Source organism: Scomber scombrus, chromosome 6 (assembly GCF_963691925.1).
Source record: "Scomber scombrus chromosome 6, fScoSco1.1, whole genome shotgun sequence".
NCBI classification, from domain to species: Eukaryota; Metazoa; Chordata; class Actinopteri; order Scombriformes; family Scombridae; genus Scomber; species Scomber scombrus.
In genome coordinates, this window is record NC_084975.1 from 21463517 (window position 1) to 21490448 (window position 26932).

At 38.0% G+C, this 26932-nt stretch overlaps 2 protein-coding genes across 2 annotated transcripts; both read left to right on the forward strand.

Annotated features, from left to right (window-relative positions):
* Nucleotides 1-807: 807 nt before the first annotated feature.
* Nucleotides 808-4580, forward strand: LOC133981768 (YY1-associated factor 2). The gene is made up of 4 exons (XM_062420617.1): nucleotides 808-935; nucleotides 1253-1378; nucleotides 3300-3452; nucleotides 3585-4580. Exons 1-4 carry the CDS (start codon nucleotides 910-912, stop codon nucleotides 3823-3825), a joined length of 546 nt encoding a protein of 181 aa, XP_062276601.1. The 5' UTR covers nucleotides 808-909; the 3' UTR covers nucleotides 3826-4580.
* Nucleotides 4581-5463: 883 nt separating this feature from the next.
* LOC133981741 (glucoside xylosyltransferase 1-like) lies at nucleotides 5464-13971 on the forward strand. Its single transcript, XM_062420584.1, has 7 exons — nucleotides 5464-5787; nucleotides 7280-7463; nucleotides 7800-7931; nucleotides 8016-8267; nucleotides 9227-9350; nucleotides 9511-9683; nucleotides 12396-13971. Exons 1-7 carry the CDS (start codon nucleotides 5570-5572, stop codon nucleotides 12543-12545), a joined length of 1233 nt encoding a protein of 410 aa, XP_062276568.1. The 5' UTR covers nucleotides 5464-5569; the 3' UTR covers nucleotides 12546-13971.
* Nucleotides 13972-26932: the final 12961 nt, after the last annotated feature.

Consider the following 26932-nt stretch of genomic DNA (forward strand, 5'->3'; position numbering starts at 1 on the left):
ATGCTACTTAATACATTATATACTCAACCGCCACTTCATTAGGTGCAATCTAATTCAATCCAATACAACAGCTCTGCTGTAAAATCTACTTTTAAAAAACAGTTTATACATTTTCAGTTGTTGTTAACATTGTCAAAAAGGTGATAATTCTACTTTATGTTTATTACTGAGGTCGTACTAAGTGGTGGTAGCGTACTGAGGTGCATTATATTGACTGGTGTTCCTAATATTTTGCCCCTCTCATGTGTTAATGGAGTGGAAAAAATATTAGGAACAGCATATAATACAACGCACCCCAATACATGACCACCACCCACTATGACCTCAATTATAAACATGAAGTAGAATCACCACCTTCTTGACAGAGTCAACAAAATCTGAAAATGTATAAGCTTCATAAATGTAGAATTTGTATTGGATTGCATTAGATTGCACATGTGTATTTAATAAAGAGGCCAATGGGTGTATATAGGCTACAGTACATGCATAAAATGCCCATTACCCGGCGCTTCTTGTAATCAAAAAGTAAAACACAATACAATAAAAACGATTTACAAATCGGTAGAATGTGGTAGAACAACTTGATCTTTCCTGAGTATTTATTGCAGCGCACATATGATGAGAGATACCCTTTTATCTTAATATTCAGTTTTACTTCCCTCATTAAAACCTGAGTCTCACCGTTCTTTTACACCGCTGTAAAACTGCACAAAGCGCCTTGTTACATCAGTGTTGTGTCACATTTATAGCTGTCCTCTGTTGTGATTACGTTACTAGCGATTGGGTGAGCCCCTGTCACGTGACCGCCTCGACAGGAGTTTCCACGACAGCTGAGTAGCAGCTAAATGCGTTTTTTTTCACCTGTAACGTTGGCCCTGTTCAACTCCACTGAGACGAAGTTGCGTAAAAATGGGAGACAAGAAGAGTCCCACGAGGTAAAGCTGTCGCCGGTGTGTTTGAATGAAGACTTTACTGGGCTATTCATGGGCAGAAAGCGTGGTCAATGGATGGAGCTGTTTTACTAAAGTGTTCATGGCGGCTAGCTAGTTTAATATGGGGCAACTGGCTGTGTAAACTGAAAGCTCCCTTTTCCTCATTGACTTGAATGGCTTCTTACGTGAGAACATCTCCTCTTGAGTCGTTTCTCTTCCTGTTTAGGTAATCTTTGTCCGACTATTAGTTTTCGCAAACGGCGTTCTCATTGAAACATTTTGCCCGCTGTCGCTGTGTTTTTGTTTTGTTTTGTCTGAAGGCCAAAACGGCAGCCCAAGCCCTCCTCCGACGATGGTTACTGGGACTGTAGCGTCTGCACATTCAGAAACACCGCTGAGGCGTTTAAGTGCATGATGTGTGATGTCAGGAAGGGGACGTCAACTCGGTGAGAATAACTCAAGCTTTTTAATTTTTAACATGTTCAAGATTAATATTTTTCTAACCCTAACCATGTGAATGCACGTTCAAGCCAAATACACGATCCGAATTATTGTTTCAAGTCCGTGTTAAAACATCAGTCAGGTGCCCAAATGAACATTACAATAGGGTTTTCTTTCTAAAACATTCCTCTTGTTCATACTGGCCATTAGAAGATTTCTTTACAATGCACTTACAATGTAAGTGATTGGGACCACAATCCAAAACCTTGTTTGATCAAAAATGTATTTAAAAGTTTGCTTGAAGCTAATATAAAGTTTCAGCCATCCAAATTTGTCAAATCATGTTAATATCTTTCAGTCTCACAGTCTTTTTAATGCCAAATGCCAGTGTCCTTCTTTTTGTTACTATACTAATACTACCGCAGCTCATCAAAGAAACACTGTCTGAGGAAACACAAAGAGGGAATTTGATGCTAAAACGACTGTAAATGTGGCAGATATCCACTTGATATGACTAACTCAGACTGCTGAAGCCTCATACAAGCCTCAGATAAAAAAAATGTAATGCATTTTTGCACAAAACTGTGGACACATTGTGGATTTTGCCCCTATCACTTACACTGAAAGCAGACTTGTAAAATTGTGACCCTATCCTTTAAAATTAATACTTCATACAGAGCACCACGAGAAAAGATATGAATGTTTTAGCTCATGCTGCTACTTGTTGATGGTAAAGAATTGATTAGTGACTGAAAGTCATGGTTTAAACACAACACATCCACTGTATCACATTCAACCTAGGAAGGACATCTTCATTAGATTACATAGAAACAGTGGGGCATGTTTGACTCAAAAAATTATGTACTTAATCGAGTCTTGAGACCTTGGTGGTGTTTTAGAATCACCATAATAAAAGACACTGCATACTTCCTTTTTTATTTCAGTGCACATACATGCCAGTAGAATGATGATGGCACAATAGCTGCAGAGAAGAACCCTGAACTTACAGAGAATTATTCTATCCATTGAACTGTACTTCAGAATAACACTAACATGTGTAGTAAATTCAACCTCTGCACAAAAATTAGGACAGTCAGTGTGAAAGTTTTCTCCTCTTCTTTTATCCTCTTGTCCCTCACCAGGAAGTGACTTGCGTGAGATGAAAGGTGGGGAGGAAAAGGAAAGGACAAAGACAGGGAAATACTATTAAGACTGTGCTATATGCATTGCACTAAGCTTTCCATAAATGAAGTATATTTTTGTATCATGCTAATAAACTTTAAGTCTACATGGGTTTACAGGACACTACAAATTAATACTAACTAGATCCAAAATACATGGACACTACTTAAAGATCCCCTCCAGACATGTTGTAAGATATGCAAAAGTTACTCTGATTGGAATATGTGTCAGATATGTTTAAAAAAGTTTAAGTGAAAGTCAAACGGCAAAATGACATTTTTAAGTGGAGAGACACTTTATTACAACTAGAACGTATCAAATAATGCTACAGAAAGTCCAAAAAATAAACAACACCAATGCAGACAAATAACAATCAATTTGGAGACTTCATGTCTGATAGTGGTAGTGATAGCAGATAGTGTTATCCTGGTATTTGCACTGTCAGATCTTTAGTATTTCCACTCTGCATGTCTTTAGTGCTAATGAAAGCTCAGTCTGACCCCACTAATGTGAGATTGCTTGCAAAAAAAAAGGAACTGTGAATTGACTGTCACATTCACACTTCCACTTTTTGAAAAGTTTTATGGAGTTTTGGAGATTTCAGATTCAGTCAGAAAGTTCCCTTTTTAAATGATTGTTTTGAGTCTCCTCTTTGTGGTTGAATAGTCACATCAGCTAATAGTACTAATAGGTGCAGTGATATAAATGTAACTATGAAGCCAATAACCTTTTTTGGTCTTTCAGAAAACCACGGCCTGTTTCTCAGCTGGTTGCACAGCAAGTAAATCAGCAGTTCGCACCACCCACACACCTTAAAAAAGAGAAGAAAGAAAAATCAGAAAAGGACAAGAGTGAGAAAGAACTGACGCTGAAGAAGAAAAGCCATAAAAAGATGAGGTAATGAATTCACATGGAAAAGCCATGCTCAACACATTCATCATTGTTGCTGTGCTTTGCCACCACTGGAATATTTAGTATCCTCCCTTTTTTTTTTCAAATCCTGCTTCTGTTTTTGTCTTTCCTCACCAGGCCCAGGTTAAAAAACATAGACAGAAGCAGTGCTCAACATCTAGAGGTCACAGTTGGAGACTTGACAGTAATAATCACAGACTTTAAGGAGAAAGCTAAACCTACGTCCACTTCAGCAAGCGCCGCCTCAGCAGACCTACACAGTCAAAGTGGCTCAAGCTCTGACAACACTGAACGAGGAGTCTCCAGATGTTCCTCACCTCGCGGGGAAGGCTCATCAGTCAATGGAGAGACTCACTAACCTTCACCCGTAGCAGCACAACCCATTCCTCTGCACTCTCAACAGCCTCAACCAGAGATTAACTTCAACATGTACATTTAAAAAATAAAATAAAAAATACTATAATAGCCAATATGATAGCATTCACTTCCATTTTTGGGTTGTATCTTTCACCATCTTCCCATGACGACAAAGCATTCAGGAGTCAAGATGTATGCTGTATGCTGAATTCAAAGAACTGTTGCAGCAAAATCTACCGTGATGAACTGAAAAACAACAGTAGCATTAAATCCTGGATGTCATCGGAACTGTGCCAGACGTTGTGGTGGCTTGTGTTTTAGCACTTCAGTGTGACGTCACCATCACACAGTTGATAGTTCCTGTTATGGACTACTGAAAGTATTCAGAGTGATAGCTGCAGAGAATACGTGATGCATTATGAAAGAAATGTGAAAATCATCTCAGAATTGTAGTTAATTCTTGAATTTTGTTATCATTATTTGCACTTGATGGTATCCTTTGTTCATAATATTTTTTTTAACGTTATTTTCACTTTGCCATTATCAGCCAATCATAACACTGTTGGTTTCTGGCCTTATCCAGCTCTCATTTTTGCCATTTGATGCAATAAATGTTTTACTGTCTAACATTTGAGTAAAAAATATTGAACAGTTATTCTAAGTATGCTTCTACTTCACTTTGTAGAGTTGAGCATGATTTAATCTATAGGATGGTTTATATTGTAAAATATTGTGAAATAAAATAAGTTGTAGATACTTTGATTTGTTTTTATCCTTAATTTTTCACTATGAACTGTACAACACATTTTCTAAGATTTGATAAATTGCTCAGAAAAGAAAAAAAACTTCCCTTAAGAAATGTGTTCTCAGAAGTTGATGGACTTGTTAACAGTTGGTACTTACAAATTTGTCAGCAACTTATTTTCATAGTATGACTCTGTAAAGGCAGGAAAAGGCAAAAAGCATTAGGTTTACTTTGGTTTCCGACATGTTGCAGTTTTATCATCAAGAGGCCAGTGTAGAACAATGGATGAGTTGAAACACTGCGTGCATGTGTGTGTTAATATTCCTTCCTTCCTTCAAATCTTTTTTCTCTATGGTGTATGAATAAGGAAGGTCATAATATAAGTTGGAAAGTTGGAAGTGGTGGAACTAAGAACATTTACTCAAATATTGTTCAAGAGACCAAGTTTTAGGCACTTGTACTTTTATTTCAGTATTTCCATTTTCAGCTACATTATATTTCAAAGAGAAAAATTGATTGATATACTTTTTTTTGCATAAGACAGATTTTATGAGCAAAATGTGATGTGCTTGCAAAATATGGATTGTTATAAATTAAACAATCCAACAACTACATGTCAATAAGCTCTCTTGAATTTGGGCCAGTGCTGTTTTAGTTTCACTTTTGTGTCTCAGGATGTTTGATCATGTGTCCCCTCCAAAAACTGCATGGTTTCCATCCTGAGTGACATATTGTGAATGAAAGCTTTAGTTGGTACTGATTTGGCTTTTGCATGTCGATGTTCTATCTGTCGAATGTCCGCACTGTAACTTACTGACAGATGGTTGACAAACGAAACACACGTGTTAACAGACGTGGGTGGGGCGAAAAACTGTCAACAACTGTGCTCTTCGGTTTACTTTCTGACTTGACTTATGAGATAGCTCAGCTAGCAAGTCAATATATCACAAGGTCAACAAAAATGTTTAGTTACCGCTAAAAGAAATACTGGAAACGCAAAATGCGATGCTACCTTCACGCATTTCTCCTGTGCATGGTCTTCACCTTTTTTTCACTGTTGTATGTATTCAATCAGCTAGCCTCCACCTTGGAGGACCGAGATGAGTGGAACCTTAGAGAACAGAGTCTATCCGACAGAAGTAGTCATGACGCCGGGAACCTTCTCAGGAAAATGCCCGGACTGGTAGGCCGTCGAGACCGTGAAGATGGGCTTGACAGGTAAATTAGCTTAGCTACGTTATCTATGTCACCTAATTTAGTTTATAATGTAACTTAAACACATTTGCAGCAATTAGTGCTTGTTACATTTGTTGTTATTATTTAAGTTAGTATAGGTAAGTAGTGACTGAAATGAGCTAAAACATATTGTTGGCGACTACCTCAGGTGACTACTGCCAGCTAACGAGCTAGTTACCACTGACAGCATATACTAGAAACTGTATTAGTTTATGTATTAGCCACCAGAATCATAGTATTTTATAGTTGGGAAGGTTAACTCGAGAATGTAATTCACTGTTTGGTATCCACAGTCTTTGCGAGTTCAGAATAGCTTGCTAATGCTATGTCTTAATCTGACAGCCATCACCTGTTTGGTCACCAGTCTATTGATGATCCATTAGCATTACTGCCTCCTAATCGCTGCCCTCCTTAGCTTTTGGCTGGGTTTAAAGGATTGCCACCTGTTTATCACCCAGCGTTAACCCCAAGAAGCAGTTCAGATGTAAATCCAAAGCACACAGTTTTAATGTCTTGGAGAACAATTCAACTTCGAGGATCCAAAAGATCATGTTTCTATACTGTCAGGTGTAAGTCACTGTCAGTCACTTACTGGAGTCCATATTGGAGATTGCCTGCTGATGTTTGTGGAGTGAACTGCTTATTGGAATCAACTTTTAGGTATGACTAATTTTGTGCATCTCTATAAAAAGATACAGTGGCCTTCTGCTTTCAACTTCCATTCTTAAGTCTACAGTTCAGAGTAAAGGCTGGGCCTATTGCTGCACTTCTAGTGTTTCCTATGACTACTCTTGAGGTTTTGTGGTCATAAGTTCATGCACCTCTCATGTTCAACATGCTAACACATTTACTACTTTGGTGTACTACTTTGATATCAAGCCTTACTCTGTAAAGACTATATTAACTTGTTGAAAAAGAAAATACCAATCTCTGTATACCTGTCATAAGTTTACATTCTTATATACACCATTACACTTGCCAATATGTCACTGACAGACTTTTCATCATCTCTAATCCCACACTTGATAATGCAGTCCTGGGCAGAGCAATAGCTATAGTTCTTCTAGTGTTATATCAGGGTTGCTAGAGAGAATCATAATAGAAGTCTTGGGGCGTTGTTTTGTCTGTCTTGCACCCCGCTTGATGTATCCTAGGGTTGTCACACTATGACATGTATGCAGAGATGGGATAGAAAATTGGCACAGTGGGACCGATTTTCAAATTTGAAAGTAGTAGTTTACAGGGAACGCTCAGAGGCAGCACAAAGTATAAGGGACTTGTTCTACATCCATTCATTAAACGTAATGACAGTTCAAACCCTACAGGGCTGAGTACCAGTCAGCTGAGCCTGCCTGCTGATATCTTCATTAATTTTTGCTTTTCCTGCACTTGTCAATGTACCAATGCTCTTGTAAGTGTAAAAGCCAGGGGATGGATTCATTAATGCATCATTTAATTTTGTTTTGGCTCTTAGAGAGAAGCCAGGCTCTGCAGTCAAGGAACGTAGTGATGAGAGGAGTCACCTGGCTGTGGTGGCCTGTGGCACCAGGCTAGAGGAGACTGTCACCATGTTGAAGTCTGCCATTCTGTTCAGCAAAAAGCCTCTGAACTTTTACATCTTTGCAGAGGATGATCTACATGACAGCTTCAGAAATGCTGTAAGTTCTCTGATTGTCCACCCCAACAACACTGCATACACACTTTGATGTAATTGTGTATTTATTGGTCACAGACGGTTTCCCAAAGTAGTAGTACAATTTGTGTGCACAGGCAAACACTAGGCATGACTGATCAACTGGCAGCCTGCATGAATAAATTGCATAAAACTTCTCCCATTATATTTGATCATACAGTTTTAAAACATTTATCACTCTTAAGTTCAAAGGATTAGATGCATCATTCATGAATGACAACAACTTATATCATAATGTTTCATTGATTAAATGTGGATATTGCTGAAGCACAATTTTCTTTGTCCTAATCTTTTCTGACAGCTGGACTCCTGGCCCAGGACGGTTCACACCAAGTTTAACTTTACCATCTACCCCATCACTTTTCCCAGGGAGAATGCAAAAGAGTGGAAGAAGCTCTTCAAACCCTGTGCCTCTCAGAGGCTCTTTCTGCCAGTAGGTCTAGAGTCATTTTCCATGCATATGGCCTGTAGCAGTGATACATTTTTCCTCATTAAGACTTTGCTGTCTTATTTGTAGCTGATCCTGAAGGAGGTGGATTCTTTGCTCTACGTGGACACGGATATCCTTTTTCTGCAACCAGTAGAGGAGATCTGGGCCCTCCTTTCTCAATTCAATGCGAGCCACTTAGCTGCCATGGCCCCAGAGCACGAAGAGCCACGTATCGGCTGGTATAATCGTTTTGCCCGCCACCCTTACTATGGCAAGACTGGCATCAACTCAGGGGTTATGCTCATGAACATGACGCGCCTCAGGGAGAAATTCTTTAAGGTAAATGTCAGATAGATGCTTTTCTGTGACAGGCTTATGTTGTAATTTTTAAATTTAATCACTGACAATTTGTACTTCATCTTGTCATGATACAAATGGGTGACAAATTAAAAGAATAATGATCATTAATGTCTTAGTATGGAGTCAGACCACCACAAGCCTAGAGAACAGCTACATTGCTCCCTGCCAAGTCTGTGTAACTCTGTTGGAGGGACGAACACCATTCCCCCACAAGATATTCCCTCATTTAACCTTTATTTATTCAGGACTCATTGAGATCAAAATCTCCTCTCCTCAGGTTTTTCCTCTATATTTGTCCCCCGTCTCTGTATGTAAAGTTGGAATGATTAACACCAATTTCATATAGTGCTTAATGATGGTCATTATAAATGACCATCATCTGATATTAAAATACAGATTTGAGTACTTGCCTATGAAGGCAAGGATTACAAAGAAGTTGTGAAGCATCTAAACTGTAAATGTAAAATTTAAATGTATTATTTCCAGGACTGAAATCTTCTCAATTCCACAAAACAGTTTATGCTAAGTATTGCTTTATTGATGCAAACATGACTACAAATTTAATATAGTAGGTTGTGTCAGTTAACATCTTTTGATATTTGTATTAAGGAATAATCTTTGTTTGTGAGACATATCATATTATATATTCATATTAAACATCAACCTTTATACCTTTAAGTATATGATGGAAATATTGTTGACAATATTGAGGGCAACCCCTGGAATAGCTGCACCACCACAATTGACCAGTTGAGGTCACTCTTGTAATTCCATCTGAATTTCCAGAACAAGCACAATTGTTTGGCACACAAAAACGTTTCTATGAAATGTTAATGTGAAGACTGAAAGGGATTCATTTTCCAGAATTGCAGGTTTAATGATGTCCTGATGGAAAATAATATGAATGCTCTCTGATTGTTGTAATTTTGTCCCTCAAGAATGACATGACAACAGTTGCACTTAGATGGGAGGAAATTCTGATGCCCCTTCTACAGAAGTATAAACTCAATATCACCTGGGGGGACCAGGACCTTCTAAATATCATATTTCACCAAAATCCAGGTTTGTTAAACCACATGCACATCATCATTTCAGTCATGGATGTCACACACTAACAAGACTTCACTGAATAAATGTCTTCCTTGAAACATTTACCATTAAAGAAGCAAACAAGGTTTCTAATGAGTTGTTATTTAACTAATCCACTCTTGCTGTGTTGCAGAAAGCCTCTATGTGTTCCCTTGCCAGTGGAACTACCGTCCAGACCACTGTATTTATGGCAGCAACTGTCAACAGGCTGACCAAGAAGGTGTCTTTATTCTCCATGGAAACAGGGGAGTTTACCATGATGACAAGCAGCCAGCATTTCGAGCTGTCTACGAAGCCATCCAAAAGGTAGAGACAGCCTCAACTCTGAGCTCCCACAGTAAAATAAAGACCTGTGTTTACTTAAAGAGGCTGATTTATTACCAAACGTCTTGCTTTGCAAGTGGTTTCTAAATGGAATTGAGTATATTTTTTCTTGCAAAAGTTTTCATGAAAGAGCATTCCAGGCACAGCTGACTGTGAAATTGTATGAAAGCTTCTGCAACAGGAGGAAAGAATAGTAATGGTTTTGTTTTAGCTTTTACAGACCGTCTTTACCTGTGCCTTTTTTCCTTTTAAAGGCTAGTTGTGTGGGTGGACCAGGCTATTTGGAAAACATAGGCTAGTCATTACATTATCAATAGGCACTCCAGGCCATTGCTTTTCTCTTATGGATGCATCCGTCCACCAGTGCTCAATCAATAACCTGTTAAACATTTCCGCCACCCTATCTTAGCTCTCCCCCAAAGCAGACAATTCAACCCCACCTGGCTTCCACCAGTGGAATGGTTGTTTTGTTACGGTGTTAACAGTAAGGCTGAATTTCATGAAGGTTGTTACAGATTTAAGGCACCTTTTTATAATTTGAGGCATTCGTTCTAGTATTTCCATGGCCTCTTTACTAATTTTACGGTATCAAATCTCTAGAATTAATAAAAACTGTTATCATCAGGTGGCCAACTTTAAATTGTCTTTAATACCAACATGACCGGGAATCACGTGACAAAAATAAACAGGCTTATTCTGTCCACGTTTCTTACTATAGATGGATACTTTATAATATTACAAAGATACACTTAAAAGAAAACATACACGCTTACTGAAACCAACAGTGTGTTAGTCTATCTCTCAAAAGTTGCTGACATCCTGTCTGCAGTACTCAGTCCCATGTCAAGTCGTTCTTGGTGAACATTTTAAATCAGGTCATGAATATATACGGTTTTTTGTAAGTAATTGATGTTTTTGGTCTTTTCATGGGATTTATTGAAAATGATACATCCTAATCTTTTAATATCCTCCTTTTGGGTTTGTGCACAGGCCTCTTGACACTTGGTGTAAAATCTAAAGATTTTCACACTTGTAACCTCCTTAAATTGGTATGACACCCTAAAGAGCGCTATCAGTGCACGGCTGGCACTTAAAAATGAAAACAGAACTTGGATTTAATACAAGTTCCATTTACTGTCCACTATATGTCCATCACCAGTGATGCAGCAGGTCAGTTGGACAGCTCTCTCGCTGCTGCATTGGTGGCTCGCGTTCGATCTGCTCTTGGTGATTTCAGCACACCAGTCAACATGCAGCAATCGGGGGAGTAAGGGAAGCTTCATTAGCTGGTCTCCATCCATTACCGCCACAGGGCCCAGCCTGGCCACTATCAGTGCGGGCAATGTTCTCAGCCATTAAGTAAACGAGCAGGCTTCATTATGGAGCACTCGGCCCTCATGCTTCCATCAGTCTCTCCGACAGCACAAACACACATACAGAATCCAAGACAGCACATACCGTACTCCACCTGATTTTAGGATGTCGAGGAGGAATGTGGCTTTTCTCAAATAAACATAATATGTGTATGATGTAGATTGATATAATATACAAGGCTTTGTTATAGCCTTTATGTACTCTCAGTTAACTTACTAGAATAGAGACTCATATAACTGAAGAGCATTTCTTCCTTTCTTGTTATTAGCTATATTTTTTCTTGAAGCTTTTATCAGTATTCCCTATGGCTCCTGTTCCCCAAGCCCCCTCCCAGTTTGTTCCCACTCAGACCTTGGAGGACAGCATCCTAAAACCTGGAGCAGGCAATTCCGGCGGAAGCTCTAATTTCCAGCCCACCGAGAGCTCCTTAGCCAGTCCGTCTCCCAAGGCAGGCTCTCCCAACCAGCAGAGGACTTTGCAATAAAGGGCACTACCATTACCCAGCCAAGCCCACAGAAGAGTTGTAAAATTTTTAGTGCTGATGCTAGTTTGAGACATCATGATGGCTGTGTGGACAACGCACCAGCAGCATCCACATAAAAATCGATAGGAGGCTGTTAATGGTGCTTTATTGCCTGCTGCAGTATATTAAATATAATAAAGAAAGTGTGCTTTGAGTAACCTAATGCTCAACCAAACTGGAGTCAAATGAGATGTTGTAAAATGTGATTTCTTATTAACAAGAGAGCAGTAAAAGAATGGTATATCTTAATATGAAAACAAAAGGTCTGCATCTTTATTTAAATACGGTATGTGGTGAAAGCCTTGGCTATTAATGTTAACTTGAAGTGGAGCTGGAAGGTTTCATCCTTTAGCTGTTTATTTGGTGGCACAAAAGCATACAATAAAGATGCGTATCTTGAATGCTGCAGCTGTAGTTTTTCAGCAATACTGTCACGCCTTACCAAGCCCATTCTTGAATTGTTGAGGTAATTGATATTCATAATCCAAACACACTCTGAATTGACAGATATAAATCAAATGCAAAATGTTATTGTGTTGAACTGACAGTGACAAATGTGGCACTCAGTTTGTATGATATGAATGCAGAAGCAACAGGTGTAAAAACACACTTGTTTAATTTTATTTTAAGTGTTTTGTGAGTAGTGCCAAGAGCAGGATTACAGCATGGATTGAAGTAGGTGCAGCTACCAGAGACATGTTACTGTGAATGTACAACATTATAATAAAACCTGATCTTCAGTGTCTAATATCTGAAATCAGCTATGTGACACCCTCATATTTTCCTTTTCATCACAGTACCCCTTTGGCGAGAACATGGAGACGTCACTGCTTCAGCTTCTGGAGGCGTCGCTGCTGACCACCACGCATACCTACTGTGGAAGGGCCAGCCACCTTTTTACCAAGAGGTTAAAGCAGAGCATCATGTCAGTTCAACAGAGAGGATGATCAGTCACCACTCTAATACCTTTCCATGATTATTATCTAATGTCTCTGATGGAAAAGAGACACTTCACAAACAGACTCAGGCCTACATTGAGTCATCATCTGTTTACAACTGCATATCAAGACTGTGGAAATGGGGAAGAGTTTAATTTTCTTATTGTTTCAAATCAAGCCAATGTTGGTATATATCTGTCCAATGAACACACATCAGGTCACTAATGCTGTGTCACAATGGTGGAAAAGGAATTGAGTCCGCTTTAGCGTGCAGAAAGATAATAAGTACGACACTTGTTGTGTTCCAGACAATCACATTGTAATGTTTGTTGTTTTTAAAGAGAGAACCTACAATCACTTTGTATAGTTGTCCAAGGTCTTCAGGAAAGAAAAATATCATCAGGGTCCTTAAATACACTATTATTTTATTAGAGATGTTTTTAATATAATTTTACATATAGGCTTTGTTTTCATGTTTTTGTCATTGCAGTATATCATGAAAAAGGGTTGTTGTTCTTTATAAAGGTACTTTTTTAGCTAAACAAGAATGTTCTTTTTATTTAATGTGACATTCTCACGTCACAGTGCACATTAAGAATACTTTGAACTTATTAAATCTCAAAATATCAGTATTTATTATAGATGGACATCTGTGACAGAAAGCAATTTTGATGTCCACGGTTAGAATTTAACGACTATTGACTATTTTTGTTTGATGTTCAGTTTAGTAGTTAAGTCATTTTATTCACAATGTTGCCAATATCAACAGGTTTTCCTATAACTGGAAAAATGTTATACAGAGCCTTTATTTTCCACTCCAGCAGCTAGCGTCAAGACATTTACTCCGAAATGCAAAAATGTGCACTATTGATTTATAAAAACTAGGATTGTAACAATATAAAATCATATCAGTAATATTAATGTTTTATGGAGAAACAAATATTTTGCAAACTTTCAGATGAATAAAGCATTTCTAATGGTGCCTGTGACACAATGTACTATGTCTAAAATATATGTTAGTGATACATGTAAAATAAGAATGTACAGTACTTTTTGAGCTGCTAAAATATTATGATTAAAAGAAGGAATTACAACTAATTATGTTTCTAATGAGGTGCGTGTTAAGTCTCTGGTGTAATGAGGATTATTTTTATGCGTAATTGAAATTTCTAAAGGTTTTAATTTAGAATATGCTTTCTTAGTTTCTTCCATTTGATTCTGTTTCCTTCCTAAGTCTTTTGCATCAGCTATCATAACCACTCTGCATAAACTGTACTTGTTGCCCACTCACTCCACAAACACAAAAAAGAAAAGAACATGAGCCATGTACTAGAAGACAGTGGCAAGCTTATAATAAGAAATCAATGTGTGAGTGTGAAGACTTCAGAAGTGTTCTTACATGGCCAAAAAGAAGCTGATGTGTCTGGGTCAGTAGCCTCTGGCTCTTCATTTCACAGGCAGATTGATGGACGTGCCTAGAGAAGGCAATAATTCTGCGTGATGAATTAAAAATGGTCTCTGTGCTAAGAAGCGGTTAGATGTATCAATTTTTGTCCAGCATTTGGAAAGTGTACTGTGAGTGGGAAAAGGTTTTGTTGTTGTTTTTTTTGTCTTTTTGTTGCTGTTTTTTTAAGAAAGATTGAGCCCTTCGGAGGTTTTATAAGTTACATCTTAAGCTCTGGTAGCATTTCAAAACAGATTTGAAGTCAGTACAAACCCTGCACAGTTGAGTGACTCCAAGATATTTTTATATTAGGCAGTAAATGGTTGTATTGCATTGTAACCTACTGAGCAAGTTTTAGTTTATGTCATTGGCAGAGGCTGTGGTAGATTATTCCAAACTTTAGGGCACATTAGTGCTATTATTGCTACAGGCTATTAAGGGGCTTTAGAAATTGGCAGTATTTCATATTTTTATCAGGGAACATACTACTTTAAAGGATTAAGCAAGTGCATAATTGGGTCTGCTGTGTGGTTTCAAAAAAAGCTTTACACAAAAAAAAAGAACCCAAAAAAACCACACAAGGTCAGTTCCAGTCTAATATTGAGTAATGAAATGTTTGCATAAAATTGCAAACAGATATTATTGAATACCTTAAAGCTCACCCCATAGTAAGACAGATGCATACAACTTCAATATGCAAAGCATATTCAGTTTTTAGGGAGAAAGGCTAATGCTGCTACTGCCTGGTTACCCTCCCACTGACTATAATGGTGATTGAGGTCTCATTCTCTTTCGGTCTAACAGGAACTGCCAATGGATTATTCATGTTATTGCTTGTACCACTTGGCCTCTGTGATGTTCAATAGCAATTTAAAGCCTAAGCATAAATTAAAACAGTTGGAGGCAAATGGCCCAAAACAGAGTAAAAATGGTCACAAAGTAAGGATTATGCAATATTAGGCAATTCAACGTCGTCAACATCCTCTTTATTTTAGGAGTAAGGATGGAGCTCGCATCAACAGCAATTATGTGAAAAGGACACTTAGACTTTCAAGATAGCATTGTTTTTCACAGTGCATCACACCTGGGGCCAGATGTATAATGTATGCATACTCACAAAAACAATACGCACTCATAAACTGAAAATGATAACTGTCCACAGAAAATGTGAGTATAGACTAGGGCAAGTCAACTATATGATATACGGAATATTGCAATGCTGGTTTTTAAATATTAAATGAATAAAGTTGTTCTTACCTCTGAAAAAAGAGAGATGAGTATGTAACATATTGGACCAGTTTTACAGTTAGGGCTTGGGTTAAGCCAGGAGTAGGCCATAATGTGTTAAACTATATTTAAGTAGCTTTCATGATTGTCACTTAAATTTGGCTTAGTTAGTCAGAGACTATGGATTCCTGAACTAAGGTAAGAAGTCCTAAATGAGAACACCTGGGTTAAGCCCCATTAGGTTAAGTATGAGCACATGCTGTTGGTCTAATGGTGCTCATAAAATATGTACATATGATCAATTTAGTTTTTATAGTCTAAGGCTGTAATTTATTTGATTTCATTTCAGCGCCCATGTTAACATGTTAGAGCAGCCACACAGCCTGCTGTGCAGCGGCTGAGTACACAATGAAGAGATGAGAAACATCCTTGAATCGTGAGTTGCACCTTTCCAACGGGCAACGATGTTTGAAAACTCTAAATTAGGAGTGCGTACATGCTGAATATTGATGGAAAAGCAGTTCTTATGGTTCCTGTACTCCTCAGCATCATGATGGACCATTGATGGACCCTTGATGGAAACATGGCATCCATCTATACAGCCAATCACTCCTGGGACGTGCCCATATTCATAAAACTGCACTTCATAGTTGGCTTGGCCAGCAGTATCAGGAAATTTGATGTAATGACTCCTCCATTTACAAATGGCCCTGCAGACTTGGTGAACTATTCTACACAATGTTACCACACTGGCACCACACAAATCACCAGTTTCACAATGAAAGATTCCAGATGCCAAAAACCTTAAAGTGATCAAAACTTGGAGAGCATTGGGTAAAGGCCTTACTCTTACAGAGAAGAAAGTCTATAGGCTGAAGTGAATGTATTATCCCCAATGCATTATCTTGGTACATACAAAAGCAGTCATGAAAGTTATCTCATCAGAGTAATTTATTGGATAACTCTGATCCACAAGTACTCGTCTGGCTGTCCTCTGTAGTGCATGTTGGTCTTCAAGTTAGCTAGCTATTCCAAGTAATCCACACTCCCTCACAAACAGTACTCAGCAGAAGTCTAGACTATATGTAATTCTCCCCCTTGCAATTGGTTTAGTTTAAGCCAGCACAGGATAAATCTATGACTATTTTAAGATAAACCTGTTCAAGTCACTTTTAGTTAAGACAGCATGCATTTTAGTCTAGGACTAGGCTTAGTCTTTTCTATGAAACTTGCATATTGTGTCTTATGATTTAAGTTTGTCACACCTTAACCAAAATTCTCAGGGCCCTGTAAATTTGTGGTGCCCTAGAGAGATTTAGAGATAGAATAATGTAAATTATAAAGATAGCTACAGGATTTGTATGTATATTCTATGTCCAGTCAGTTTTAATTTAACTTTATCTTTTATCTACCAAAATAAGTGTGAAGCATCTTCATTAAGAATAAGCCCATGAGGGCAGATGATATGTGAGCCTAGACCTGGTGATGGAGTAAGTAGCAACAGGAAGACCAAACCACTCATCTGAATCTCCTAGAACAACCTAAAGGTGGTGATTTGGAGGTGTTGGATTGTGCAAGAGCTGGTGTGAAAGACAATTATATTTGTAGAACAGAATCCATAAACTGGTTGGCTCAAGGATTGTGGGCAGAAAGATTATTGGTCAGATAAAAGTCATAACATTTGAATAAAAAGGGACTTTGACAGCATGAGAAAGCAAAGGTGACAGAAAAGATTAGAGCAGGATGAAAAAGTAGGAATTCACCCAAACAGGAGTAAAGCCAAAACGTGAGAGAAAAGATCTGTCTGTATATGTTTAAAAGTATTTATTTCCTTTCATTTACACCTTCCCTTTGCACGAACGGTAATAAAGTCCTAAATGTCCCTAAACAAGTACTATCTGATTAGCAGTGTTGTAGTTTGTTGCTGTTGTTTCAACCATAAAAATTTGATAAGGTTTATACCTGATCCACTTTTGTCTGAGGATCAGCTGTTGATTGACTTGGCAAATATGCCTGCCACCGGGTTTGTACACTGATTTCTTCATATCGAATTGTGCTTTTGTTAAAACTAGGTTGCACAAAATAAATTTGTATGAATGAGGTCAACAGGTCAAAGCAGAATAAAGTATAAGATCCAGCAAACCAAAAATATAATGTTCCCATATGAGGATGCAGGGTTGCAGGAGGTTAATCACCCTGTTATGGTCAATTATGATGTCGCTCTCAGTGGACAACTGCAGGAGAGGCTGCAGGCCTCATATAATGAATGATTAATGGTTAAACCAAGTCTCCTTTCACTCATAAAGGGAATTTAATCACTTTGTTGTTTTTTTCTTTCCCTTTTTCATTTTTTAAAGATAAAACATTGGTTATTATACATTGATGCCGAGTTAATACACAGAATGAAGAATTCAATTCAATCAATTCAGTTCAGTTTTATTTACTATATAGTGTCAACATAAGTCATCTCAAGGCAGTTTTCACACAGAGCAGGTCGCGACTGTGCTCTTTAATTTAATTTAAAGACACCCAACATTCACCAATGAGCAAGCACTTAGCGACAGCTGCAAGGAAAAACTCCCCTTTAACAGGAGGAAACCTCAAGCAGATCTGGGCTCTGGGTGGACCGCCATCTGCTTCGACCGGCTGGATTGAGAGAGAAAGACGGAAAGAGAGAGAGGGAGACACAGAGAGGCACAGCAACAACAATGACAATAATAATCTTTCTCATTTTGGCCTTTTCTTTGTCAGTTTTCTTGGCCAGCTCCTGAAAAGACAACAACAACATATAATTTATTATTTTCTGTGTTCAAAAGTTAAATCTGCTGATGTGATGTACCTGCTGTTCAGCATTTTACTGTTTAAGGAGCTTGAACTCCCCCTACATTTGGATTTCTTTCTGGAGCCACTCATCTTCTGTTCTATCAGGCAACAAATAACAACTTAAAGTTGTTATTTGAAATCTCAGATTTTGTTTTATGTCCAAGTAGCCTGAATCTTCTGCTGTAGCAAAGTACTGTCAGATGAAATAAAAAATAGTATAGGATGGGTCAAATGTAGAGGATCAGTTTCCCCATTAATCAATAACCTACTCTTCATCCTGATCATTGGACATCCAGATATTCTGGAAATACTAATCATACTCTTTCACAGGTGTGGGAGCAAAAAACAGAGAATCCTCAGTTAATATCATTAGCCTATTTATGTTTCCCTTACCTTTTACCTTGTTTAACCCTGAATTGTTAGCTAACTTCAGCGACGTGAATATAGGTTATATTAAAGACCGTGTAAAGTGAATTCAGACATTTTCTTCTAAACACATTAAATAAGTCATGAATTTATTTCTAAAAAAAATGTGTAAAAGTATTTCAACCATTTAGATTTGAATTGTGGAGCAAGGCTTTACAAACTGTTTCAAAATTTCTGTGTTCCGGATTTAGTGGGCGGGTCTGAAAATCACTGTGGCGGTGATTGGCATAAACCCGCCCTTGCTGCTGTGGCGGTATAAATCTGTATATAAAATGGACGTAACATCCGTGACGTCACCCATTGGTTTGTGGACTGCTGCTCGGAGGCCAATAGTTTAGGATCTGAGCAGCGCCATCTTGAAAATTTCCTGTGCATGCTGGGAAAAATAAAAACACGGATTCTACTTATATGGGCATCAGGAAGAGCATGAGGCGCCCTCCTGAACCTGTGAACCAATCAACCTGTCAATCACGACGTAGCCACGCCCTAATGCATACCCGGCTTTATCGTCAAATATAAAATCAGGGAGGATAAAATTTCACAAATGAACATAATACTGCATTGAAGAAGGCTTTAAACTAGCGATTGAGACCATAAACACATTTTGAAAACGTTTACTGAGGTTAGAAATCAAGTGAGAAGTTGGTGAATTCTCCATTGACTTGTATAGAGACGGAAGTCCTTTTGACACCAAAACGGTCGCCCCCTGGTGGCCTTTTGATAGAATGCAGTTTTAAGTTACTTCCGCGTTGGCATCATTTCAGAGGACCGGAACTCCCCGCCTGGTAAAAATACATTCAGCGCACACTACTACTACTACAGTCTACAGTTAGCCAGTTAGCCGCTGAGCTAGTCGCAGAAAGCTCTCAGACGTAGGGTCCATGTTTTGGGTAGAGGTGGTGACTTTGATTGACAGCTGACACTTGGTAGGGGGCGGGGGTTTCAGCAAACTCTGCGGGCACGCCCACAGCATTTGGGAGCAGAGACAGAGGCTAATTTTTACACAACGTTGAAGCCTAATCTCATATATTTGGCGATTTTTTTAATCATTCAAATTTAGCAGGGTGGTTAACAACACACTTTTCTGTGGTATGTCAAACTCAGAACACATATTTATTCTTACTTTACACGGACTTTAAGGACATTTTATGCACACTCTGATATATTTTTCAGCATAGGAGCAAAGTCTTTTTATTGAATATTAATACAAAATGTTAGTTTAAGGAAGGCTTCCTACAGTTTCATTTGTTTTGAGGGCTTCCAGGAAAACAATGAAGACTAAAGTGCTGAGAAGAAAGTAAGAAGTTTGTCACAGCTGAATGGACCAGGTAGAAAATCTGTTTTTCCACCATGCACCTAATCCATCTCTCTGCTCCCTACCTTTCCTGATGCAGAAGGATATCATTTAACAAGTGAACACTTCGATCAATAATACATTTGCCTTCACTGTTGAGACAGGTATAATAGTGCTGATATGTCAGGGTTTAAAACAATTAATGTAATTTACCGTTGAACATTAGTTATGCATGGACCTGTCGGTATCATGCAGAGAAGTGAATTTGCCACTGTAAGCAGAACGAGATGAGAAATATGCATATGCAAATAAAATGAAATCGCTACTTCAGTGCCTATAGTCAGATATGGATATCATGTCATCATGACGTTCAATTTAAATCAATTTATGACAAGGCAATCTTGTGTGGTTTGTATGCTGACTAAGCTCTTGACACACTTTATTCATCTTCTTGACAAAAAAGAATAGTGATGGACAAAAAAACTGAGATTGTGCCTAATTTCAGTTAAGCTTTGTAGCTCCAATCCCCTTCATATCAATATCCAGTGTGGGATTTGGCATGTTTCATCATTTGTCTATAACAAATTCTTTAAATTTACTCTTCAAAGAACAGAAGGTGAACTAGATTCATGGCACATCGCTTTAAAGCTACACTGTGTGGATCAATGTTTCAACAAATAATCTATACCCCGGCTACCGTAGCGGCTCCCCTCTTCTCACTCAGCAGCCATAAACAACAGCTCAAAGAGGTTCCACATTGACCCCTAAGGGCTCTCGCCTCCGCTGCCATCATGTACGTGATACCAAGTCATGTTTTATAGATGCATAACATTCAAACATACAAAATAAGGATGTTATTACTCATACTCACTCTTATACTGGCGTTTTATGGCTCAGTTGGAGCAAATGTCATTAAGATTGAGCATTCAAAATGCGCAAGTAATACCGTCTGTCTGTATTACCACTCATAAAAGAGGGTATCAATCACTTCAGCTGACCTTTTTTTCCCCCTGATAAAGTGTCTCATCAGTGAGCCACATCCCGGTGCCTGAGGGCTAAAGGACTATTGGTTGAAATCAATGCTGTGCCAAGTATTGTTAGTGAACAATATGCCTCATGATGAAATGCGACGCACTTTCTTGATTGCATTGTAGACACCACTGACAAGCAGCATTAATGGACTGAGCATGTGATTCACGGTAACTAATTGACTGTGTGTACTATTACGGGTATCCACTCTCATGCACAAGCATGACAGCAGCATCAGTGACCATAAATTGTCTGTGACTGGCCAAATGCCAAAAATGTGTTTATGTTGTCTGTTTGCATGCAGATGAATGTATGGTTATGTCTGTGTCTGTTGACTTTTGGAGAACATGCCCATGGGGCCAGCTCTGGCTTGCATTTTTAGTTTGTTTACTGAAGTTCTCCTGGATACCCTGTAGACTGTATGCCTTCCATGCCTTCTACAGTGACTTCAATTTCAGTGTTGTTGTTTTTGTTTTTGACACAAGTTTTTCTAATTGCTTAATAATTACAATGACTTGAGCAAACTTTGTTCTTTGCACTTGTTTCTTCAGTATGAATTGTCTTTTCCCTCCATCTTTTCAGTCCCTTGAGTCCCCAGCCTCATACTGTAGGTCATTTAATTGTCTTCCACATGCACCCACCCCTCCTTTACTGGCATTCCTAATGAATCTACCCTCCCAAGGCCCACACACACACAGATGTTTTGTCATTGACTATTGGAGCAGCTCGACCTGTGTGTGGAACCTTTAATTGTTTTTCCCGAAGTCTGACAGCTGATGACACATGATGGATTTGCCAGAACACTTATCTCTGACACAGAAAAGGGCAATTTATGTATACCTTGAAAAACATTCACGGTCAAATGAGAACTTCTTCAAAATAGAATAGAATAGAAATAGAAATAGAATAGAAAGCCTTTTATTGTCATTGTACAAGAATATACTAAACTAGGTGCAGTGCAAACAGATGTTTTTTTTCAAGCTTGGTTTTAGACCAAAGGAAGTCCTTCTCATTTAGATTTGAGAGTATACTCAAAGTCCCACAAGGAAATCCCCATGGCTAAATGGGCTGTTCGACAAACTCCACAATTCAGCGCAAATCTCTTTCTACCTCATGAAATGTTGGCTGTGATGGTTAGTGTTAAAGTGTTAAATGAGCTCGGGTTTCTTGAAAAATGCAGACATGCCCCTCATGTGAAATGTATTAAAAGAAAAAAAACCTAATCTCAAACTAATTTAGCATTCTATTTCTAGCACTCTAAGGCATTCATACAGTAACACTGAAATAGATTAATCAGACACATTACAGCAACAATGCAATTTAAGGTTACCAAGCTGCAAAATGCATAATGAGCTGTATGCTTCCAATTGAGGATTATAACACAAATTGCTCCAAGAAACTCATTTTTCAGACCCCCTTATTATATTCAAGGGCATTTTGACCACCAAAACACAGAGATGGTTCCTCATCAAAGCTCCTCAACATCATTATCATTATTTATGCATGCTTGGAGTCATTTGTCATATGATATGACTGATAGTAGGTGGTTGCAGATTAACAGAAGATTTGCTAGAATATTTCTCAAGACAACCTTATTCAACAACCTTATTCAGGCAACATCAAATTAAAGTTGATCTTGTAAACCAGTAGCATTATCACTATACATTATTTTGTAGTCCATTTTGTTTAAAAAAAAAAAAAAAAAAACCCAACAACATTCATGCTATTACTAGCTCCTTACTCAGCTCCTACTAGAAACCAGGAAAAGTGTTTGCCGTGGTCCAAAAATTTCCAAATTAAATGTTTACTCCAATCAGTTCAGTCCTCTGACAGGACTCAGTGTCAACTTTCCTCACCTTAAGGCTACTGTGCTACTATTTGTGAGTTTGTTATTTTCTCCCAAAACCAACATGTTCCCCTTCATAACATGCATTCATAGTTAAATTGCTTTTTGGTATACAGCATAATATTATCAATAAAATACGAGAAAAATCAGATGACTTTATAATAAAGCAGCTGTCATGGAAAGGGAAATGAAGTGTCAGAGAGGACACTGCCTTTATTTAAAAAGTTGTCCATTATGACTAGAGAATAACCAGATTTCAATTAAAGGGGAAAATCTTTATTGTCATGGGACCCAGAGCGAGTCACTGGCATATGCCTTAAGGGCCTGACTTCACTCTACTTCATTATCTCTGTGCTGCATGCATGGATTTCCTTTTACCTTTACCCAGCGGCCATTCGCATTTCGTTTGTTCAATATTCTACCTATATTTGTTCAGGAGAAATCAATTGAAAACTGTGATGTCAAGTCGATTGTGAATTGTCACACTGAGTGAAACATTTACACTTGGTGCCCAAATCTTTTATAAATTGATTACTTTTATTACATTAACACTCCTATCAGACTGTTAAACCACTAATCTTGAATATTGATGAGTCACTATTTGACACATAACCACCAATATAAATTATTTGTGCATAGTCTCATTGAAGACATACAGGATACAACTACCATACAACCTCTGAACCACAGTATGCATAAAGCAGGAGCTATTTGACATTTCTAATGAAGATTTTGATTTTTTTTTGCAGGGGGGGTTGCAACTTTATATAACATGTGAATGACAAATTAATAACAAGATTACATTATAATCCTTTTTGCAGATCACCAAACTACTCTGTGACATTGACGGATAATCCAGGATTCTTCTCCAATAATTATATTACCAACTCTGATATAGTAATCCTTTAAGCTATTATTCTGACTGAGGATATATAACTCAAATACTAAGTAACTCTCACACATTCTAACAGACAACAGGGTAAACTATTAAAGAGCCACAGAACCAAAAGTCAGCACTGTTCACTATGCACCTGCTCTAATGTTTTCTTGATTGAGTGTGTAGGAATGTGGTTATTCTATATACCACGAATTGGCCATCATCATTAGAAATACTGTTTTGTTTTTTTTAAAAACAGGTCGTACCAGCCTCCTTGCAGTTTTAGTTTAAAATGTCTTTGCCAAAGTTTGAGATTGTTAGGTAGAAAAACAGAAATTGGCATGAGGTTACATTTGAAAAGTGTATACATGCATGTGTGCAGCCTGAACTAGGTTAGAAAAAGTTCATCGCCATAGCTTTAAGCTCTGAGAAGAAGTTTTCAGTGTCTGCATCATTCTCACTTCTGGAGAACCTGAGGGCATCAGAAGATGTCAAAAGATACACAACTTTAAAAGTGAAATACATACTATTACAAATATAATTTACACTATTTTGCTGGTGACAACAATATTATTTTGTTGTTGTCATCTTTTTTCCTGTAACTGTGCAAAATAAGTGAGCATAGACAGGGATGGATAGATGGATGGGTCTGTCCTTTTGTCTGTTCTTGTTTGTAGTTGTTTTGGGTTGCTTGTTTTGGGGTTTTTTTTGGGGGGGGTTATAATTTTTGGACTCCTTTGTTCACTGTGCATTGCAATTGTGGATGACAGGTGGTATATAAATGCTTCTGCATCTGTTGACAGCCTCTTTCTCACATCAGTGACACCGATGGCTCTGTGGCAGCAAAACCAATTCTTTTGGCTAGACCTTCCTTATGATCCCTTTCATCGAATTATTCTCAGTAGACTGCAGAGGGGCTGAAATTGCATGGTGACCTTAGTATATATTTCCCTGATCTTTCCCTGAAAATCTTCTAACAGCATTTTTAGTGGGAACGCTGACAAGCATTCACACTTTTGTTCTTCAAATTTTTATTTTTTCTTCTTCTGTACATTTTTCAATTGCTAACTACTGCGCACTTTCAGCAACAGAAATCATTCAAATATCAAAATGTTCAGCTCTTTAAGAACATTTATGCTATTATTATTCTTTCTTGCATATGCATATGTATTGTATTTAAGGTCTATGGGAGGAAGGTTGGAAAGCTAATATCTCAAAAACTAAAAGTGCTGAAGCATTCATACTTTATGAACAGGTGCACATGTAGAAATGCTTAATGTAATATAACATGTTACCAATAGCGCCACCATGTGGTCAGTTATCATGTGTTTTATGTTTTGGGTAAGAACGAAGATTACCCAAAATAAAACTTGAGGTTTTTTTGGGTATCACATAACCTTTGTCAGTAATTGGTTGAAGGCGTGAATTGAAGGTGTGACCTGATGCACTTTACAGGTCATAACTCTTCAATGCTAAATTAGATTGCAAGCAAATTTGGGAATATTGTACATACAGCCACACTGCATAAATGTCTAACTACTGTAATATTATAACATAATATCTCTGCAATTCTGTTGTTTTTAAGTTCTCCATGAGAATGTGCACTGTACCAAAGCACTGTACCCCCTTGTGGCCATTAGTGAAACACCACTATATTAAATGGCATATCTCTTGAATGTAATATTCCATGGTATCCAAATTCTGCAAAGATGTATATGGGGATGCTGAACAAGTCTGTAGCATTTTCAGCAATACTTTGCAAATATTTCAGCTCTCAGCATTCACATGCATTTTCTAGCAAGAAATGCATTTTCTAGTTTGTACTTGCTTTGGGGCCTTATACTGATTTTTACATCCTTTTGTTAAATTTTGAAAAAACTTTTGTTATAAGAATAAGAGATGTACAGGCTGGGTGGTTTTTCATCTAGCTCCATAACAGTGGAGCCTTTTCATTATTTGCACTGTAGGAAAACATGAAAGGCGACTTATTTTCTATGTGCTCGGCACAGCTGTTTAAGTGGTTAAGGTTAGGGTTAGTGGTTAGTTTGTGTAAAGCTGATTTAAGTGTATAGAAAAACATCGGCTACATCCATTGTTGAGTAAGACAAGGAGTGAAGAATTGATCTATCTTGCTTGTAAATATTGTTTGCAAACCATGTTAAGCCACCTGCTCATTCACAAAACAAACCAGTAATGGCAAAAAATTGCGCTCAATCATAAGTGGAAACCTTGCTGGGGCTCTATATATTAAATGCAAATTCATTGAAATTCAGATTAAAGATGTAGACATCACCTTCCAGGTGTCAGTCTAGATGGGCTTGTCATGCATGAAATGATGGCACTCTCTCTGATTATGTATTATCATATGAGTTTTCTTCAATGATCTCTGCTGCAGTCTTTCCTGCTTTGCTTTCTAATGGAAAGCACTTTTGAGCAGCAGAGCAGAAAGTAATAAAAGTATCATTTGGCTTAATGCTACCGCATTGTGAACAACCTTTCATGCCACTGCAGTTTCCTTTAATTTCATTAGAAAATGTGTAAATGTGAGGAGATGTGAACAGAACAACTCAGCAGGACTCTCTACTTAGCATCCCCATGCTTTTGATCAAATTCAAATCAGCATCTGCCCTCGTTAGCAAAAGATACAATTCTAAATCATCACCCATTCATCTTGAGCTATTCAGGGCGCTATCCAAATACCTAATTCAATTAACATTTGAGGGAGATGCTTTTTCCTAATCATAATTATAGTATATGCTCTGGCATTTATATAGCTTGTCCACAAAGACCAACGTCCAGTTTAATCTTTCACAGCACATTGTCGTGATAGTTCCCTGACTCCAAGTGATGTAAGGGAGCTCCACACTAGTTAAGAGCAATCATCAGCCCATATAACATGATTGTTCTCACCATCAACTCAGCTAAAGGTGTGAAATGCAGAGCACACGCAGCTGAATAGACAGATGATAATCAATAGTGTAAGCTTTATTATTATGATAAGCCTTGTGAGCCATATATTTATTTCTTGCACTGCGTTTCGATTTTTTACACTTGCATGTTACTCTGTTGTTTATTCTGTCTCCTCACTTGTTGCAGTTTTCTGGTGGAAGAATAAAAGGATCCACACATTTTAAGACCTCTATTCTACCCATGTTGCCTTCTGGGAATTTACCAGTCTTGCCACAATAACTAAAAGCTGTAATCCCTTTTACTTTAAATAGTTTTTTGTCTCTGTTGTGACAGAGTTGGTTTACAGAAACCACTCCTCTCTCCTTAGCTGTCAGGTTGTCATTATCATTCAGGTGTTGACGTCCCATGAGAAATCCTCCCAGAGGTTACATCTCTGTTTTTTTCCCCACATACTCCTTCTTTATATAGTGAATACAAATAACAATCACTATCTCTCACTATTTCTTTTTTTCTGGCCACT

Bases quoted from the DNA above. Each gene is read 5' to 3' on its own strand.
- LOC133981741 (XM_062420584.1), top strand. From the start codon at position 5,570: ATGCGATGCTACCTTCACGCATTTCTCCTGTGCATGGTCTTCACCTTT. The intron at 7,464-7,799 runs GTAAGTTCTCTG...CTTTTCTGACAG, and splicing joins ATGACAGCTTCAGAAATGCT to CTGGACTCCTGGCCCAGGAC. The intron at 9,351-9,510 runs GTTTGTTAAACC...GCTGTGTTGCAG, and splicing joins CATATTTCACCAAAATCCAG to AAAGCCTCTATGTGTTCCCT.
- LOC133981768 (XM_062420617.1), top strand. From the start codon at position 910: ATGGGAGACAAGAAGAGTCCCACGAG. The intron at 1,379-3,299 runs GTGAGAATAACT...TTGGTCTTTCAG, and splicing joins AGGAAGGGGACGTCAACTCG to AAAACCACGGCCTGTTTCTC. The intron at 3,453-3,584 runs GTAATGAATTCA...TTTCCTCACCAG, and splicing joins AAAAGCCATAAAAAGATGAG to GCCCAGGTTAAAAAACATAG.